The 19,228-nt window shown below is 33.8% G+C and overlaps 1 protein-coding gene across 1 annotated transcript in view; it reads left to right on the forward strand.

The window, feature by feature from the left end:
• The window catches only part of GPR137C (G protein-coupled receptor 137C), a 63,774-nt gene that overhangs the window by 24,715 nt on the left and 19,831 nt on the right, over positions 1 to 19,228 (forward strand). The window contains 2 exon segments of the mRNA XM_077768101.1: positions 12,706 to 12,749; positions 14,490 to 14,718. Coding sequence (XP_077624227.1) covers positions 12,706 to 12,749; positions 14,490 to 14,718 — 273 coding nt within the window.

Raw genomic sequence — 19,228 nt, forward strand, 5'->3', positions numbered from 1 at the left:
GCATTTTATTGAGGATTTTTGCATCTAAGTTCATCAGGAATATTGACCTGTAGTTCTCTTTTATTGTGGTGTCTTTATCTATTTTTGGTATCAGTGTATTGCTGACTTCATAGAAAGAATATGAAAGTTTCCCTGCCTTTTCTGGCTTTCGGAATAGTTTGAGAAGAATAGGTAGTAGCTCTTCTTTAAATGTTTGGTAGAATTCCCCTGTGAAGCCATCTGGTCCTGCACTTTTGTTTGTTGGGAGTTTTTTTGTTTTTTAATAGATTCAGTTTCTTTGTTGATTACCTGTCTCTTCAAATTTTCTGTTTTTTCCTGTTTCAGTTTTGGTAGTTTATGTTTCTATGAATTTATCCATTTCTTCTAGGTGTCCAATTTATTGGCATATAGATTTTCATAATATTCTCATATAATTGTTTATAATTCTTGGTGTTGGTTGTTATTTCTCCTCTCTCATTTGTGATCTTATTTATTTTAGTCCTTTCTCTTTTTTTCCTTGATAAGTCTGGCTAGAGGTTTATTAATTTAAAAAAAATTTTTTTTCAGAAAACCAGTACCTGGTTTCATTGATCTGCTCTATCATTGTTGTTTTTTTTTTTTAATGTTTTATTGATTTCTAGGAGAGAGAGAGACAGCGTGAGCAGGGGAGGGTCAGAGAGAGAGGGAGTCACAGACTGAAACAGCCTCCAGGCTCTGAGCTGGCAGTCAGCACAGAGCCCGACGTGGGGCTCGAACCCACGAACAGTGGGATCGTGACCTGAGCAAAAGTCGGACGCTTAACTGACTAAGCCACCCAGGTGCCCCTGCTCTATCGTTTTTTAAATTTCTATATCATTTATTTTCTGCACTGATCTTTATTACTTCCTTCCTTCTGCTAGTTTTAGGTTATGTTTGTCGTTCTTTTTCTAACTCCTTTAAGTGTAAGGTTAAGTTTTTTGTTTGGGTTTTTTCTTACTTCTTGAGGTAGGCCTATATTGTTATAACTTTCTCAGAACCACTTTAGCTGTATCCCAAAGGTTTTGGACCATTGTGTTTTTATTTTTATTTGTGTCCATGTACTTTTAAAATTTCTTCTCTTATTTCTTGGGTTGACCTATTCATTTATTAGTAGCCTGTTATTAGCCCCCGTGTATTTGTACTCATTTTAGATTTTTTTCTTGTGGCTGACTTATAGTTTCACAGCATTATGGTCAGAAAAGATGCATAGAATCTTTTTTAAAATTTTTTTAAATGTTTATTTATTTTCGAGAGACAGACAGAGTGCAGGCAGGGGAGGGGGAGAAAGAGGAGGAGACACAGAATCCAAAGCAGGCTCCATGCTCTCAGCACAGAGCCCAATGCAGGGGTCAAACTCACAAACCGTGAGATCATGATCTGAGCTGAAGTTGGATGCTTAACTGACTGAGCCACCCAGGTGCCCCTAGAATATTTTTGATAGATCATTCAATCTTCATCAATTTGTTGAAGCTTGTTTTGTAAGCTTATATGTGATTTATTCTGGAGAATGTTCCATGTGCACTTGTAAAGAATGTGTACTCTGGAGTTTTAGGATGAAATGTTGTGAATATATCTCTTAAATCCATCTGTTCCAATGTCATTTAAAGTCATTGTTTCCTTATTGATTTTCTGTTTAGATCATCTGTTCATTGATGTGAGTGGGGTGTTAATGTCCCCTACTATAATTGTATTATTATTATTTTTTTATTTATTTCTTAGGAGAGAGAGAGACAGCGTGAGCAGAGGAGGGTCAGAGAGAGAGGGAGTCACAGACTGAAACAGGCTCCAGGCTCTGAGCTGGCAGTCAGCACAGAGCCCAACGTGGGGCTCGAACCCGAGAACTGCGAGATAATGACCTTAGCGAAAGTTGGACGCTTAACCGACTAAGCCACCCAGGCGCCCCCTATAATTGTATTATGATCAATTAGTTCCTTTATGTTTGTTATTAACTGTTTTATGTATTTGGTTGGGTGTTTCTATGTTGCATGCATAAATATTTATAATTGCCATATCTTCTTGTTGGATTGTTGTCTTTATTATTATTTAGTGTCCTTCTTTCTCTCTTGTTACAGTCTTTGTTTTAAAGTCTAATTTGTCCGATATAAGTGTTACTATTCTGACTTTCTTTTGACCTCCATTCGCGTGTTAGATGTTTCTCCATCCACTCACTTCCTATTTATTTTTTAAGGTAAATAAATAAACTTTGGGCTCTATGCCCAAAGTGGGAATTGAACTCATGACCCCAAGATCAAGAATCCCAATCAGATGCCCTCACTTTCAATCTGTAGATGTCTTTAGGTCTAAAATGAGTCTGTTGTAGGCAGCATGTAGATGGACCTTGTGTTTTTGTTTTTTTTATTCATTCTGTAATGAATGAATATGTCACACTACATCCTGTATCTTGATTGGAGCATTTATATACAAAGTAATTATCAATAGATATGCATTTATTGCTGTTTTATTTCTTGTTTCGTGGTTGTTTCAGAAGATTTTCTCTGATCCTTTCTGGTCTTTCTCTCTTTCATGGTTTGCTGGTTTTCTTTAGTGATATATTTGGATTTCTTTCTCTTTATTCTTTGCATATTTATTAGTGAGTTTTGATATGTGTTTACCATTGAGTTTGTATATAAACTCTTCTGCATATAGCAATCTATATTAAGTTAATGGTCATTTAAGTTTGAATTCATTCCTCATTCCTTTCCTCCCCACATTTTAGGTATATGGTATTATATATTATATTATATTATATTATATTATATTATATTATATTNTGTGTTTCCTACCTTTATAATTCACATTTGGCCTCTCCTTTCCACTCAGAGTCCCCTTTAATATTTCTTGTAGAGCTGGTTTAGTGGTCATGAACTCCTTTAGTTTTTGTTAATCGAGAAAACTCTTTACCTCTGGTAGCCTTACTGGATAGTGTTCTTGGCTGCAGATTTTTCCCATTCAGCACCTTGTACATATCATGCCACTCCCATCTGGCTTGGAAAGTTTCTGCTGAAAAATCCCCTCCCTTGTAAGTTACTGTCTTCTTTTGTCTTGCTGCTTTTAGAATTTTTTCCTTAGGGACACCTGGGTGGCTCAGTCGGTTAAGTGACAGACTTCGGCTCAGGTCATGATCTCACGGTTCGTGGGCTCGAGCCCCGCGTCGGGCTCTGTGCTGACAGCTAGCTCAGAGCCTGGAGCCTGTTTCAGATTCTGTGTCTCCCTCTCTCTCTGACCCTCCCCTCCTGCTCACACTGCCTCTCTTTCTCAGAAATAAATAAAACATTTTTTAAAAAAGAATTTTTTCCTTATTACTGTCTTTTACCAGTTTAATTACAATATGTTTTGGTGTGGATCTCCTTTTGTTGATTTTGATGGGAATTCTCTGTGCCTCCTGGATCTGGATATGTTTCCTTCTCCAGATTACAGAGTTTTTTAGCTATTATTTCTTCAAATGAATTTTCTGCACCCTTTTCTCGCTCTTCTTCTAGGACTCCTATAATACAAATATTACATTTGATGAAGTCACTGAGTTCCCTATGTCTATTCTAAATTTGCATATGCCTCTTTTCTCTCTTTTGTTCAGCTTGATTACTTTGCAATGCTCTGTCTTCTAAATCATTAATTCATTCCTCTAATTCCTCCATCCTGCTGTTCATTCTGTCAAGCGTGTTTCTCATTTTGTTTATTGAGTAATTTATTTTTGCTATGTTGTTCCTTATCTATGTGTTAAGTGTCTCACTTATATCTTCCACTCTTTTCTCCTGTTCATTGAGTATGCTTATGATCATTGCTTTGAATCCTCTATCAGGCACGTTACTTATATCTGTTTCACTTAGATCTCTTGCTATGTCACTGTCCTGTTCCTTCATTTGGGTTAAATTTCTCTGTCTCCTCATTTGTCTGCCTGAAAGAAGAAAGTTAAATTAAAAAAAAAAAAAGGTTTAGTGTCCTAAGAGAGAGACAAGAATGTATTGTATCCTATGTATCCCAGAAAGAATAGGCTACTGTAAAGAAAAACATGCTTTGAAGGTTAAAAACAAAAAGAGAGAGAGAGTTCTTAAAAATGAAATATAGGCATTGAGAGAGAATATCTAAAAAATGTCTGGCTATTCAATTTATAGCTAAAGTAGGCAAAGCCTCATTTTTTTATATGCAAGCAGTAGCAATGGTAGGCTTGAAAATGGTGCACTACTCTTCATGGGAACTTAAACAATTGAGATGGAAACTGTGGATAACTGTCTGTGAAATCAATTGCATCAATGCCAAATTTTCCAATAAAGTTTCCACTTGAAAATTCCAGTGAAAATTCCATTCAAGTTTCTATGTGAAATCAACAAAAGTGGAAAAATCAACTTGAAACAAAAGAAATTCTATAAAATGCATCCAGTCTATAAGTATTTCAGTCCCTAACATCTACATGCAACATAGGTCTACCTGCAACAGAAAACAATAAGTAATATATAGCTGCAGTGTAACTCTTTCTCAAATCTTGGGACACATGTATTAATTAAACTTACATTAGATAACATTCACAAGTAAAATATATCTGTTGTACTCTGATCTTTCATCCCTTTATTTGAAGAGTTCAATAGGGAGACAGAATATGGAAGCTGACATCTAAAATGGAAAAATCGTTTCAGGTCACTTAGAAATAGGTTGAAATTTTTTAAAAAAATAAAGTGTGCTAAATGATAACAGTATTTTAAATATTCATTAATTCAAAATTTCTAAATCAATATCTTCTAAATAAGGGGCTACTACTTTGTGGGATAAAGATGGGTTATATAATGAAAACTCTCCATCAACCCATAGAATTCTTAATACTTTCATAATAAAGCACAATATCCTTCTGTAAATGGCTCATTTATTCAGTTTTCTGGTATTAAGAAAGACCTGCAAAGATATGGCCCCTCTGACATACATTGACATCAACAAGCCATTTAGATGTATGTTATTTACCATTCTAAACTTCAAAATAATTTATATGAAGTACATGTTTATTATGTTTCATGAACTACCCTTCACTGTCTTAACAAGTAATATATAATTCCTTGACATTTTTTGTATTACTGACTTTTGTTTTATTCAGGATCATGTCCTGTTAGCTATATTATATTAAGTATATATTCTATATTCTACTAATATCAAATCCTTGTTTTTAACCTTATTATACTCCAAATATGATTTAAGCCCCTGGTTGTATTTATGATGCATTGTAATGTATTCTGCAAATCTGGGCTGATAGCTGACCTTTAATTTTTTCCTTATTCTTCTCAACTCCTTCCCATCCATTTTTTATCCCTGTACATGACCTGTAACCTTTTTATACTTCCCACCTTATCCCCATTCGCTTCTTCATTTGAAACTTAAATACCTTCACTGAAATCTAACTTTCTCCAGATGACACTCTGTGCCTTATAAACCCCCTCCCATCTTAATTTGTGGGAAGAGCAATCAGCCTATTTTATGTTTCCCAATACTACTTACTGATATTATACCATCATCATTTCTGAAATCCATGCCATCTGATTAGGTCATCATTGGCTATAATAATAACTTCCACTTTCCTGCATGAATCAGCACTTTCTTTCTTCTGCCCTGATCTGCTGTTATGTAGATCTTTTTCAAAGACCATATTGATAATCCATCCATTGAGTCTCTAATCAGTGGCTTCTCAGAGCTCTAAAATCCTCCCTTTCTATTTTAGCCACCCAAAAGCAAGGCCACACCTTGGGTCATTGAAAATCAAGCAATTTTTCTAACCAGTGTCTTCTCTCTCTTTTCCCTTATACATCTTGAAATCATCCTTTTTTCTGTTTCTCAACCTCATCCCAACTTTTAATCACTTTACTACTTCTGTTTTCCCTACTCCACTAGCTACCTTGTGATGTCCTTTGTACTTGGAACATATGATCAATCTAGTATTCCCCTTCCTTGACTTTTTGCTGTGCCAATACAATTTACTCACCCACTTTTTCTTTCTCTCTAATAGTTTTGCATGTTATGGTTTTAAATGATTACATGAAAAATGCATCCTAGTTATTTGAACTTTTTATAATGGCATCCATTTTCTTCTATTAGATTTTTTCAATTTTAAAATTAGGAAATCTTGCAAACTGTATCCACTGACAACTGCTGGACTTTAGTTGGACCTCTCTGCTTCTCAATACATTCCTTTATAACCCTTCTATTCATGTGTTCCAAATGTTTTCCATATTACCAGTGCTTAAATCTAACATCCCTTCCCAGGATATGACCTTGCCTCCTACTTTACTAGAAAAAAATAGAATCCATCTGCCCAATTCTCTCATCCATCTTCTCTATATCAAAATGTTTGTATCCATGCTATAGCTACATCCAAATTCCTTATTTTAACAGCTGGTTTATAGATTATTTTAAATTTTCTGTGCAGTCCTCCAGGTTTTCCTTCAACTACTTTTTTCTAACCTCTTGACTCAAAGTATATATTTTCCTGATTTTCAAGGTTAATCTCCTTCTAGAGCCTTCTTTAACAATTGAACTCTCTCTTCCTCTCTCCTGCTCCCCATTTATCATTTCACCTCTATTTCTGGCCAGCAGATTATTAAATCAGAAACAATGAAAGATCTGAGATTTTACCTTACTTGCAAGCTAACAGATTAATTTGCCACCATTGTATATATATATACTAACAGAAAACACAAGACCCATGGGGTCAGAAAAAAGACCATTTATTACTCACTGAAAAAACAACAATGAAAGCAATGTCTTCCATCAGGTCCCTAGCCCCAGTTTCCATAAGGTTAACAGAGTGAGGGCCAGATGTTACCTCTGCCTGCAGCAGGGTGTATTACAGGAGAAGAACCCTGAAATAAGGACAAAAGACAGACAGTCAGACCTTATCTTTACTCCAGAATGTAAGCCATGAAGGATAGGGAGACTTTACCACTCCCTGAATGTCCCCACAGAGGGAGATGTTCTCCATCTTTATTCTATTAGTCGGAAAACAAATCTTCCCTCTGGACTTAAGGTAGACATTATCTCTAGTTTTCAAGGTTGTTTGCTATACAAAGCCCTTTGTTCAGAAGACCTAGACCATGCAGAAATATGCAGTATTCATTTAAAAATGTCTCTCAACACAGATTTTCCCAGGTTTCTCTTATCTTCAAATATGTCTCATAGAGTCTATACTTACTGTCTTTGTTGTCGTACCCTCTATTAACTACATGTACATTTGTTCTATTATTCCACTGAAAACTGTTATCTTCAAGGTACCAATGAGATACTGGTAACCCAACCAAATGGCCTTTTCTTAGTCATTCTTGACTTTCTGCAGACTTTAACAAGGGCTATCCTTGCTTCCTGTTACTTCTAAACTACTCTACTATTCTCTGTGACTAGTTTGATTCTTAGATCTGTCTCCTTTGCCCATCTCTCTTTTCTTCCCTCTTTGTTTTCATTCTGCTAAGTGTGAACATATCACAAGTTGTCTTCCTATCTACACTGCTCCCTCAAATGTCTTCTAGTCTGAGTTTCAGTTGTTACCTCTAGAGGTGGCCATAATTTCCTTCCTATATTCCAAAACTCACCTGTCTTCTCCCATCCGAGTACTAACCAGGCCTGACCCTGCTTAGCTTCTGAGATGAGACAAGATCAGGCGTGTTCAGGGTGGTATGGCCATAGACTCATCTGTCTTCTCAATATGTCTGCCTGTGATAAATTTTAAAACTAAGAATCAATTCCACAACCTGACTTTTTAAAAATTGTTGTCAGTGGGACCATCATTCTCTCACTTCTTTATTATTTTTTAAGAACAAATTTATTTCTACACACAACAATCTACATTCATTTCCAAAGAATTATGGTGAGTGAAAAATCCAGTTCCAAAAGGTTACATACTGTATAATTTTGTTCATATAACATTCTTTTTTTTTCTAGTATAATTAAAGTACAGAGTTACATTGGTTTCAGGTGTACAATATAGTGATTAAGCAATCTGTACAGTACTCAGTGTTCTTCACAATAAGTGTACGTTTAATTCTCTATCTATTTTACCCATCCCCCCAGTCACCAATTTGTTCTCTATATTTTCTCTAAGAATCTTGTTTGGGTTGTCTCTTTTTTCTTTGTTCATTTGTTTTGTTTCTTAAATTCCACATATGAGTGAAATCATATGGTATTTGTCTTTCTCTGACTAATTTTTTCACTTACTTCCTTCTATCCCTGTTGTTGCAAATGACAAAATTTCATTGTTTTTTATGGCTGAGTAATAGTCCATTGTATATATGTACCATATCTTCTTTATCCATTCATCTATCAATGAACACCTGGGCTGCTTCCATGTCTTGGCTATTATAAATTATATGTCAGTAGATATAGAAGTGCATATCTTGTTGTGTTAGTATTTTCATATTCTTTGGGTAAATACTGAGTAAAAAATTACTGAATCATATGGTTAGTCTACTTCCAGTTCTTGGAAGAACTTCATACTGTTTTCCACAGCAGCTGCCCTAGTTTGCATTCCCACCAACAGTGCACAAAGGGTTACTTTTTTTCCACACCAACACTTTTTTCTTTTTCTTTTTCTTTTTTTTTTTTTTTTTTTAATTTTTTGCCATTCTGACTAGTATGAAGTAATAGCTCATTGTGGTTTTGATTTGCATTTCTCTGATGATTAGTGATTTTGGGCATATTTTCACGTGTATGTTGACCATCTGTAGGTCTTTGGAGAAATGTCTGTTCTTGTCTTCTGCCCATTTTTAATTAGATTATTTGGGGGTTTCTTTGGTGTTGAGTTGCATAAGCTCTTCACATATTTTGGATCTTAACCCCTTATCAGATATTTCATTTGCAAATATCTTTTTCCATGCAGTAGATTGTCTTTTTTGTTTTGTTGATGGTTTCCTTTGCTGTGCAGAAGCCTTTTATTTTGATGTGGTCCCAATAGTTTATTTTTACTTTTGTTTCCCTTACCTCAGGAAGCATATCTAGAAAAATGTTGCTGTCACCAATATCAGAGAAATTACTGCCTATGCTCTCTTCTAGGATTTTTATGTTTTCAGGTCTCACATTCAGGTCTTTAGATTCACAACCTGAGAATGTGCTTGAGTAGACTCATTCGAGTTCAACAGTATTTTAACTAGAGTCCTTTACACCATTCTAATCCATTTTCTACACTTCACCTAAGAAATCACTCAAACATAAAATCATATTACAGAGTTTGTGGGAGTTAAAGATAATTCTTTAGAATTTTTACACAAAGCCTCCATGATTGGGCAACTGCTTATCCCTCCAATTTCAACTTGTGCTGCATTTCACATACTCACCCACATTATAACAACATGCCAAAATACTTGATTTGACATAAATTCACTATTTATTTATTCCAGCATTTTCTGAAAGCCTACTATGAACCAAGCATTATGCTAGGCACCAGGGCTATAAATATGAGTAAATAATGGTCTGTCTTAAGAGGGAAATAAAAATGTAAATAAATACCATAAAGGATGATTAGTAAGGCAAGGATACAAACTGGTTTCTCTCTTCCTAAGGCACTTAAGGTGACAATATAAAAGATGACTCTCAAGTAAAATCTTGGAGGATGAGTTGGAATTTGTGATATACCAAGAAAGCTTATTTCAGGTAAAGTAAAAAGACATATGAAGGCACAGAAATATGAAATGGAATCCCCTATTTGAAGAACTGTAAATAATCCATAGTGACCAGACCATAAGATTGAAGAGGGAATAAAAGGATGCAATGATGGGAAGGTGAGGTGAGATGATGAAAGACCTGTTGTGTCAGAGGAGTGTGGGCTTTGTCCTGGAATAGTATGATCAGATTTACTTTTTTAAATGGAATTGTTCCATTATAGTAATAATTTATTCAGTCAATAGGTGCCAAACAAAACTAGTGGGTGAAAGTTTGAAGAACAAAAGATATTTACATAGTCTATAAATATCTCTCCACATTGTACTCATGACAATGAGAAAAATGGTAACTTAGTGAAGAAACCTGATAGATAACACCTTAACTAATTGCTCAAAATGAGTATCATAGTAATGGGACAAATCAACATCTTGAGCCTCCTCATGTAATTCACTGAGAAGAACACAGCACCATCGCTTCTGTGGTATTCCTACCAAAATGCATATCCTGAATCTACTTACAAAGAAACAGATAAACCCAAACAGAAAATCATACTATAAAATCGCTGAAAAGATAAAAGAAAAAATAGAAAATTAAAGATTAGATGCATAGATTTGTGCATAATCCTGGACATTTTTTTCCATAAGAGGCATTATTGAAACAAATGGCAAAATCTGAATAAGGCCTGAAAATTAGATACTGTTGTATCAATATTCAGTTTTATAATTTTTGTAATTATATTGTCATTACATAAGAGAACTATATTTTTTAAGGAAGTATACATTGAAGTACACATGGTTAAAGGGCATCACATATGCAATTTACTGTCAGATGATTCTGTAAAATCATATTAATACATGTTCATATAGGGGTACCTGGGTGGCTCAGTTGGTTAAGCATCTAACTTCTGCTCAGGTAATGATGTCACAGTTCATGAGTTAGAGCCCCACATCAGGCTTTGTGCTGACAGCTCGGACACTGGAGCCTGCTTCAGATTCCATTCTCCCTCTCTCTGTGTCCCTTCCCTGTGCATGCTCTGTCTGTCTGTCTCTCTCAAAAATAAATAAACATTAAAAAATTTTAAAAAACATGTTCATATATAGAACATATTATTTATAGCAGCACAATTCACAATATGGAAAAGGTGGAAGATACTCAAGTGTCCATTGGTGGATGAATGGATAAACAAAATGTGGTATATACATACCATGGAATCTTAGCCTTAAAGGAGAAGGAAATTGTGACACACTTTACAATGTGGACAAAACTGGAAGACATTATGCTATGTGATATAAGCCAATTACAAAAGAACAAATGTACTACTCCCCTTATATGAGGTTACTAGAGCAGTCAAATTCACAGAGACAGAAAATAGAATGGGGGTTGCCAGGTATCGGAGGAGGGAGGAATGAGGAGTTGTTGCTTCATGAATACAGAAGTTTAGTTTGAGAGGGTGAATAAGTTCTGGAGATGGATGAAGGTGATGGTGTGCACACCAATGTGAGGGCACTTTGGGGATGAGCACTGAGTGTTATGTGGAAACTAATTTGACAATAAACTATTTGTAAAAAAAAAAAAAATGGTGAGTTTTGTGTTATATATATTTATAAAAACAATTAAAATTATATCTAGACAGCTCAGAAAGGAAATGTAGTAAAATGAACATTTACCTTCTAAAGATAAGAGTAAAGCATAGAAGCAGAGAGACCAATTAAAAAGCTGTTGTAATATGCACCTTAGTAGTGGAGACAGAGAAAATGGATACATCTGAGAATGACTTAAGTAGTATGCTTTGGACTCCTATGTCACACATCTACCTTCTGTTTAACCAAAATACAATGGATATGAGTAGATGCATGGGATATAGTAGATGCTATCTTTGCCTGAGCATTTGCCTAACACTCATTTGCCCTTCATAACTTGGCTCTGGCTCAAATGTGACTTTCTTTGAGAAGTCCTCCCTGACTCTATGCAGTCTTTCCCCTTTCTCCTCACCTCTTACCAATTCTTGAACTAAATTAGTGCTTCTCCCTTCCATGCAAAAGATGTAAGAGGATCTATCTTTTGCATGGATATCACAATGTGTTAAAATAAATGGCTTATCTGTTTCTTCAATACACTGAGTTCCCTGAGAGCAGAAACAGTTACTATATTTATTAATCCACAGCATCTTTCAAAATATGTGCTCAATAATTGCTTGAATGGAATTAGTAAGTTATCAAATGCATACACTATTTTTCTTTATAATGCTTTATACTTGCCTTTCTTCCCATGCCCCCAGAGTTCATACCCTATTTCAATAGTCTTATAACTAGTCTTTCTACTTCAAGTCCATAATTCCTCATTAGTAGTCTGTGCATTGATACCATATTAATGAAATTTCATATTTTGGAGTATCTACATAAAAAACTTCAGTATCTTTCCATTATCTAAATAAAATCCAAATTCACCAGTGAGAAATTAAGACCTTCCACACGATGCTCTCAGAATTTACCATGTTAATTTCAAATTCTACTTACATACCTACTTAATTTTATTCAACAACTATTTGAGAACCTACCTGCCCTTTGCAAGGCTTTGTGAAAGAAGGAAGTTTACTAAGTATGATATATGCTCATTCTCTTTGTGTTCATTTTTGGTCCCCTGTTTCCTTTTACTACTCCATTTCATCTTAGGGGAAAATAACCTTTGGAGAATATTCAATCATATTCATATTTAAGTAAGTAGTTCCATTTTAAGACAAAATGTAAGTAATATAATGAAGTTTAGAAAAGGTGGCAAGCTACCCAGCACAATGTCCGGCTCATAATAAAAGTTCAATAAATATTTAAACTGAATTCATTCTGTTTAAAAATTTAAAGTAGAAACTCAAATTTGAGACAAAGAAAATTATTGTTTTAAGCCTTTGGAAACCTGCTTGTTTTTGCTTCATTGTAGTGCAAATGTTAACATTTGAGTTTATTTAACTATTATTATTTGTAACATATTATTATTATTTGTAGTTTACCGTGTTGAAACACAAAGTCAAAACAAATTTAGGAATATTATATTACACATGTTTTCAAAATCCTTTCTATATTCTTTTTATAGGTTATATGTAAAGTCAGATGTGCCACTGAACTTGACAAACACAAGTAAGTTTCGTGAGTAGCAAGATCTAATTTTTTTTACAATAGACTTCTCAAGGTAGAAGGGTATAGTAGTTGAGGATGCTGTAGTGTTTAATAGGAAGTCCTGTGGTTAGATTAGCACATGGGAAGTGAATTGAGTAATCTGCATTTCTCCCCCTTGAGCCATTTTGCTACCTAACACCTGTTTTTGTTCTGCTACTGTCCTGCATTAGATGTTGGGTATAGTTTCATAGGGCCTCCACATACTACAGGTAGATTATACTGTTTGAACAAGCGTGTATAGTATAGTTCCATGAAATAAGGAATGTTTCAGTACTGATTAACATCAAAAATGAGAGTGCTAAGCTAGAGAGTTAGGAGACTTGGGTTTCAGACCGATTCTCCCACTGACTCTTTGGCTATTTAACTCATTTAACCTCTCTATATTTTGGCATCCTAAACTATCATAAATCCTCTGGGTATATGGATAATTTCAAGGTCCATTTTGGGTTTCAATTTACATATTGTTATTTTTATTACTTAATCTGAGAGAATATTAAGATCTATACTTCTCAAACCAGACTTTTTGTACTTTGAATGTACACTTAACAAAGATTACTTGTTACAGATTACACATTACCTTTAATTAACCTCTTTCAAACTAATTCCAAAGGCAGACAACATTTTATGATTCCCACTATTGAAAATGATCCAAAATAGAAGATGTTAGGATTTTGAATAAATTTCTGGTTTATATTAATTTGGATTATAAACGTATTTGAACTGGGATTACTTTCATATAGATAGCTGTTACAGCTACTTAATACAGATAGTCACACCTTACATGAAGAATTTTTATGCAGTGGTCTAATTCTTAGGGGGATATAGTTGAGCAATCCCTTTTTTTTTTTTTAATGTTTATTTTTGAGAAGAGAGACAGAGCACAAGCAGGGGAGGGGCAGAGAGAGAGGGATACACAGAATCTGAAGCAGATTCGAGACTCTGTGCTGTCAACACAGAGCCCGATGCAGGACTCAAACTCATGAGCCGCGAGATTATGACCTGAGCTGAAATCAGACGCCTAACCCACTGAGCCCAGGCACCCCAAGGATATAGTTGAGTATTTCATTTTCAGAGTTCCTCTGTATGCATAGTAAATATGCAACTTTATAAGAAGCTGAGATATTGAGGAAATGCTTGAAACTCTGCATCTACTGTCCCTATGCTCTTCTTTAGTCATGTTTGAAAGTGATGTTTGCTATAGATAATCAGAAGCTCATAAAAATTTAACATTATTTAAAACACATTTCCCTCAATCTCTTAAAATTAATATTAGTGATCAGGTTAAATTTAGATAGAGTATATTAATTTTCAAGGCAAATTATAAAAGCCTAGTAATCCCTAGAATGAAAAGGTCAATGAAAATATGTTTAGTAGTTATAAAAATGAAAAAGGCAGGATTACTTGACTTAATGTTAAAATGATCTTATATTATTCTTCCCAGTAGAAGCAGCTGAATTCAAGTCCACATGAGATTATTTTTAAATTAATGTTTTAAAACCTAATGCCATTTTTTAAAGGTTTATTTATTTCATGACAGCAAAGATATCTCAAGTAACTCTGATTGATTATTAAATTTGTATTTAAATTATAAAGATTTTATACTGAAAGAATTATTGTACCTAAAATAACACACTAATTCAGAATTAAATCTAATCTCTCATTAGAATATAGACATCTAATAAATTTATTTTTTTCTTTCAGAATTCTGTTGCATTTAGGCTTCATATTGGCAAGCCTTCTTTTTTTAGTGGTGAACTTGACTTGTGCAGTGTTAGTCCATGGAGATGTCCCAGAGAATCAATTGAAGTGGACTGTGTTTGTTCGAGCATTAATTAATGATAGTCTGTTTATTCTTTGTGCCATCTCTTTAGTTAGTTACATATGCAAAATTACAAAAATGTCATCAGCAAATGTCTACCTCGAATCAAAGGTAAGTGTATTTCTTAAATTTACGCTTGAAAATATAACTTCAAATCCTCATCCTATGAACCATATTTTGATGGAAAGTTTATGTTTTTCTAGAGAGTATTCTGAATGTAAAGTACATTTTTGAGCTTGAAAGAATGGTCACAAGATATTAAGATGCATTCATAACTTGGCCCTTACTGAATAATAGTTTTTTAAAAAGTTTACATTGAGCGTACTGTATTTTCTGTGATTTATACCCTCTACATTGGAGGATAAATGAAATAAACCAGAATTTACATGAATGTATCACAAATGGTCTAATATGTAAAGCCTCACTAACAATTTAAGATTTCATCAGTAAGGGTGGCAGTATTGCCATTAAACAATTTACCAGATTAGGTTTGCACACATTTGGGTTAGCAATGTTAAGATGCCTTACTTCTAAAGTAGTGTTTATTTGCATAAAGATTTAGGAAATGTTACTTCACCCCATAATATGAAGACCTTATGATTTTGAGACAGCTAGTCATATAATTAAATTTATAAATGCCTTGCTCCTGCCTTTCCTTATACTTTTTGTTTGGATCAGCAAACAGAAGCCAAATGCTAATCTATTAACAAAGAACCATAGAAGTTTCTACCGTTGATTGTGTGGTTGAGCAGTAAATCAGCCGTCACAGTATATGTTTGATACTGGATGTGAGGGTATTGATGCGTGGGTTTGGGGGTATGGTTTACACATACACACAAGCTTGCTTTAATTTGCCGTCATTGCCTGTTTGCTGAAGATAAGCAAGATAGTGTCTTTAACAGTTCTCTGAAATATACTTAGATTTCTATATTGTTGTTATCCTTCAGATAATCTTAGTAAATTAAGGTGATTTTAATTCAATGTATCAACTTGTCCTTTAAATTTAGGTACAGACTTTAATTTTACTTTTTAAACATATATCAGTAGAATGCACAATAAATATAGAAATAAAAATATATATGCAAAGAGAGAGACTTTCAAAAGTATTAATCTTACCTAGAAAACTCTTGTATTCAATTAAAGGTTTAATTGTATTCTAAAAAGTTAGTTCGGAAAATGTATATGTTTTAGCTAATTCTAGCTTCAGTTTAAGTGTTAAAAATAATATTGTCACTGTTACAATATAAAATCTTTTGACATAGCAACAGCGTCTTCACTTAATGTGATAACATCACCATAACATTCAGACCTGTGCTTGTCTAGTGATAAAGCATAAATAGATGTGGTTGAATTTGCAGGGCTTTTTTTCTGGATATTTAGCAACTTTTAAAGTTTGATTTTACTTGCTTTGAAAGAGATGTTTCTCTGAATATAGTAAAGTTGCCAATCTGAGAAGAAAAGCTCATCTGATAACTTCTCCAGAATTATTTCAAACATCTTCCCCTATGATATAAAAGGTATTCATATTTTTAAATTATTATTTTAGAAATTTTACATGTAAAAGGCGCATGGATTCAGAATTCTCTAAGAACATTACAGAGGGACTTGCTTAAATACATACCTTTAAAGGTAAACGTAATAGAGCATTTGTATTACATTGTACTGTTACATAGTTCTTGGTCTTCCTAACTTGATTATAAACTTATTTATTCAAAGAGTACAACATCTTGCTTCCACATTCTCCTTGTAAAATCACTAGGCTCATTTTTATTTCTTGACTTCTGTACAGTAATAGCTGTTTCTTTTATTCAGTCCACAGATACCAACTCAGCATCTGCCTCTTCCACTTTCAAACTGACCCTGTTTCCTACAATCCCTAAGAGCATTTCCTTAAAGCTCAGACTTTGGTCTTCTGTTTTTCTTTTCATTCTTCCTTCCTTCTTCTAAATATTCATTGATAATGAGATCTTCCATAATGTGTTTCAACCAGATCTTACCTACCTTATTTCTCAATGGCACACAATATTCGTTCCTGTCTCTATATCCTTAGGCTGTTTCATTTTCCAGGAATGTCTCTCTCCTACCCTCTCTCTATTCCTGTTTGTCCTCATCTTACCGAACTTTGACGGCATAACTGTAATGTTTCCCAATTTTATGAACTTGATTTGATTCTTTGCCCTTCACCTCCAAAATAAAATTTAGAAATAACTATCTGAATTCTCTTTAAAAATTTTTTAAAAATACTTTTAGCAGCTAGAACAATGCCATGTATTGGTTCTCTTTTTCAAAGTAGCAACTCTAACTAGGTTTTTAAATATTAGTTATTGTCAATTTGAATAGTTTATTTCTGTTCTTTCATTTTTTTATTTTCTTACACACTTAAGGTTTTTACTTTGTTCTTTGTCTATGTTCTCATATAGATACATGATTTATTATTTTGTAAACTAATAAGATATTTAGAGCAATATGTTTTCTCAAGTACTGCTTTGCCAACTTTTCATAATCTTGTTATATTATACCAACATTGTTATTTAACAAAGAAAATTTTCTATTTGAATTTAAGCCATGTCTCCAATATTACATATTTATATGTCAATGTGAATTAGACATTATCTTTATATATAGGTCTTCCTTCAACTTACTTTGATGGAAAGTCTGAAATTCAGACATCTATCTTATTCAGGTCCCCTAACTTCCTTAAGAAGCTATCAGTTTTACCCTCTGCTTAACTGTGTATCTGTTTCAACATAAACAATATATAATTTCTGTACTCCTGGTTCTTGAAATAAACTCTCAGCTGCTAAATTCAAAAGCTTAATTGCCCAAAAAATGACCTGAAGGATTTCTCATCTGTCCATTTCCCATTCTACCTTTTATCCCAGCCCAATCCAGATGTTTTATACTCAGACTTCATTGTATCATGGATAGAATTGTCTGTTCTGACCTGTACTCTGACATCATGCTTTGGCCTATATCAAAAAAATATGTAAGAAACATTTATCTTAAGAGTCACTATTGTATAATGTTGAGGATATTGTCTACACAGTGTTTCCCAGAAAAGATCTTTTTCTCCAATTAAGTCCCAGGTAAAACAGTATAGATTAAATCCTTCTTTTCTCTGGCCACTATGCGATTCAGAGGTAAATATGTGGTTCACCTCTATATCAGTCATAGATGACCTTATGATATCCACTTTTGGTTCTGGCTCTACCTCTACTTTTATTTCACTTTCTTATTCTCCCACCACCACCATACACACATTCTTGTATATTTTTTATTTTGTTTGTATCTCTGTAACTACTTCGAATTCTCTTTTGCAATGAGAGTAGTATAAATAAAAAATGGTATTAGATATACTTTTGGATATGTTTATATCTCTTTTTTTCAGATATATCAATTTTTAAGTAATTTGGAAAGACCTTACTGAGAGACAACGTATCATAGTGATTAAGAGGTAGAAACCTGATTGGGCACTTGGGTGGCTCAGTTGGTGGTACATCTGACTCTTGATTGCACCTCAGGTCATGATCCCAGGGTCCTGGGATCCAGCCCCATGGCTAGCCTCAAGTCAGTCTGTCTCCGCACTGAGTGTGGAGCCTGTTTAAGATTCTTTGCTTCTCCCTCTACCCCTCTCCCCTGCTCGTACTCTTTCTCTCTCTTGAAAAAAAAAAAAAAAAAAGAGCTGGAAACCTGAGATCAAAGAGATAAAACTATAAATCCCATCTCTTTTACTGACCATGTGACATTGGACAAGTAATAGCATCTCTAGGTTTCATTCAGCTGATCTGTAAAATGGAAATAATGATAATTTTGTTCCTGTAGGTTGTTATGAAGAGTAGTACCTTCTAAGGTGGTTATAAGGATTAGATAAAATTTCATATAAAGTACTTAATATAATGCCTAGCACTTGGGAAGTGCTTATAAATGTTGGCTATTATGATCCCAATGTGTACTAAGGGATGGTACCATAGCTTCAGAAAGTTCTTGAATACCTGAAATAGTTGGCAAAATTTATCTGGAGAGGGGTCCTATACATGTAGTCAAATTCTCAAAAGGAACATTGATCTAAAAAAGAATAAGAATCATTGAAGAACTGAATTTCTCTTTTAAATATTTTAATTTTACTTGACTCCACCTTATTTATGTACCATTTCACACAGATTTTGATAAGGGTTGAAGTCTCTACTATGTTACATTTCATCTAGTATTTAACTAACTTTACTTTAAAAATTTTAGAAAAAATATTGTTGAAATTATGTAAAGGCACTTTTAATCAGGCATTTTTGTTCTGAGATCTGTAACTTCTATTACAATTTCAACTGTCTTTTATTTGCATACTATTGATAGACAGTACTATCTTTTAAGTTTTTATCTATTGCTAGCATTTCAAGTGTGTCTCATTAACTTAGACAAAATATAGAATTGTTTTGTTTGTTTTTTACAAACCATTTATATGATAAACAAATAGTTTGTATTTATTGACATGATTGCATGTTACTTTTGGTCTTTTTCTCCCATTATGTTTTTTAAATTGCTTTTTCCCTTGACTTCATTTGTATGATTTCTGTGTTATATTTTAACTTATTTACTTTTTCTCAGAATTACAACATAACTGTTAACA

This window comes from Crocuta crocuta, unplaced genomic scaffold, assembly GCF_008692635.1.
Source record: "Crocuta crocuta isolate KB4526 unplaced genomic scaffold, BGI_CrCroc_1.0 scaffold10, whole genome shotgun sequence".
In the NCBI taxonomy this organism is placed as follows: Eukaryota; Metazoa; Chordata; class Mammalia; order Carnivora; family Hyaenidae; genus Crocuta; species Crocuta crocuta.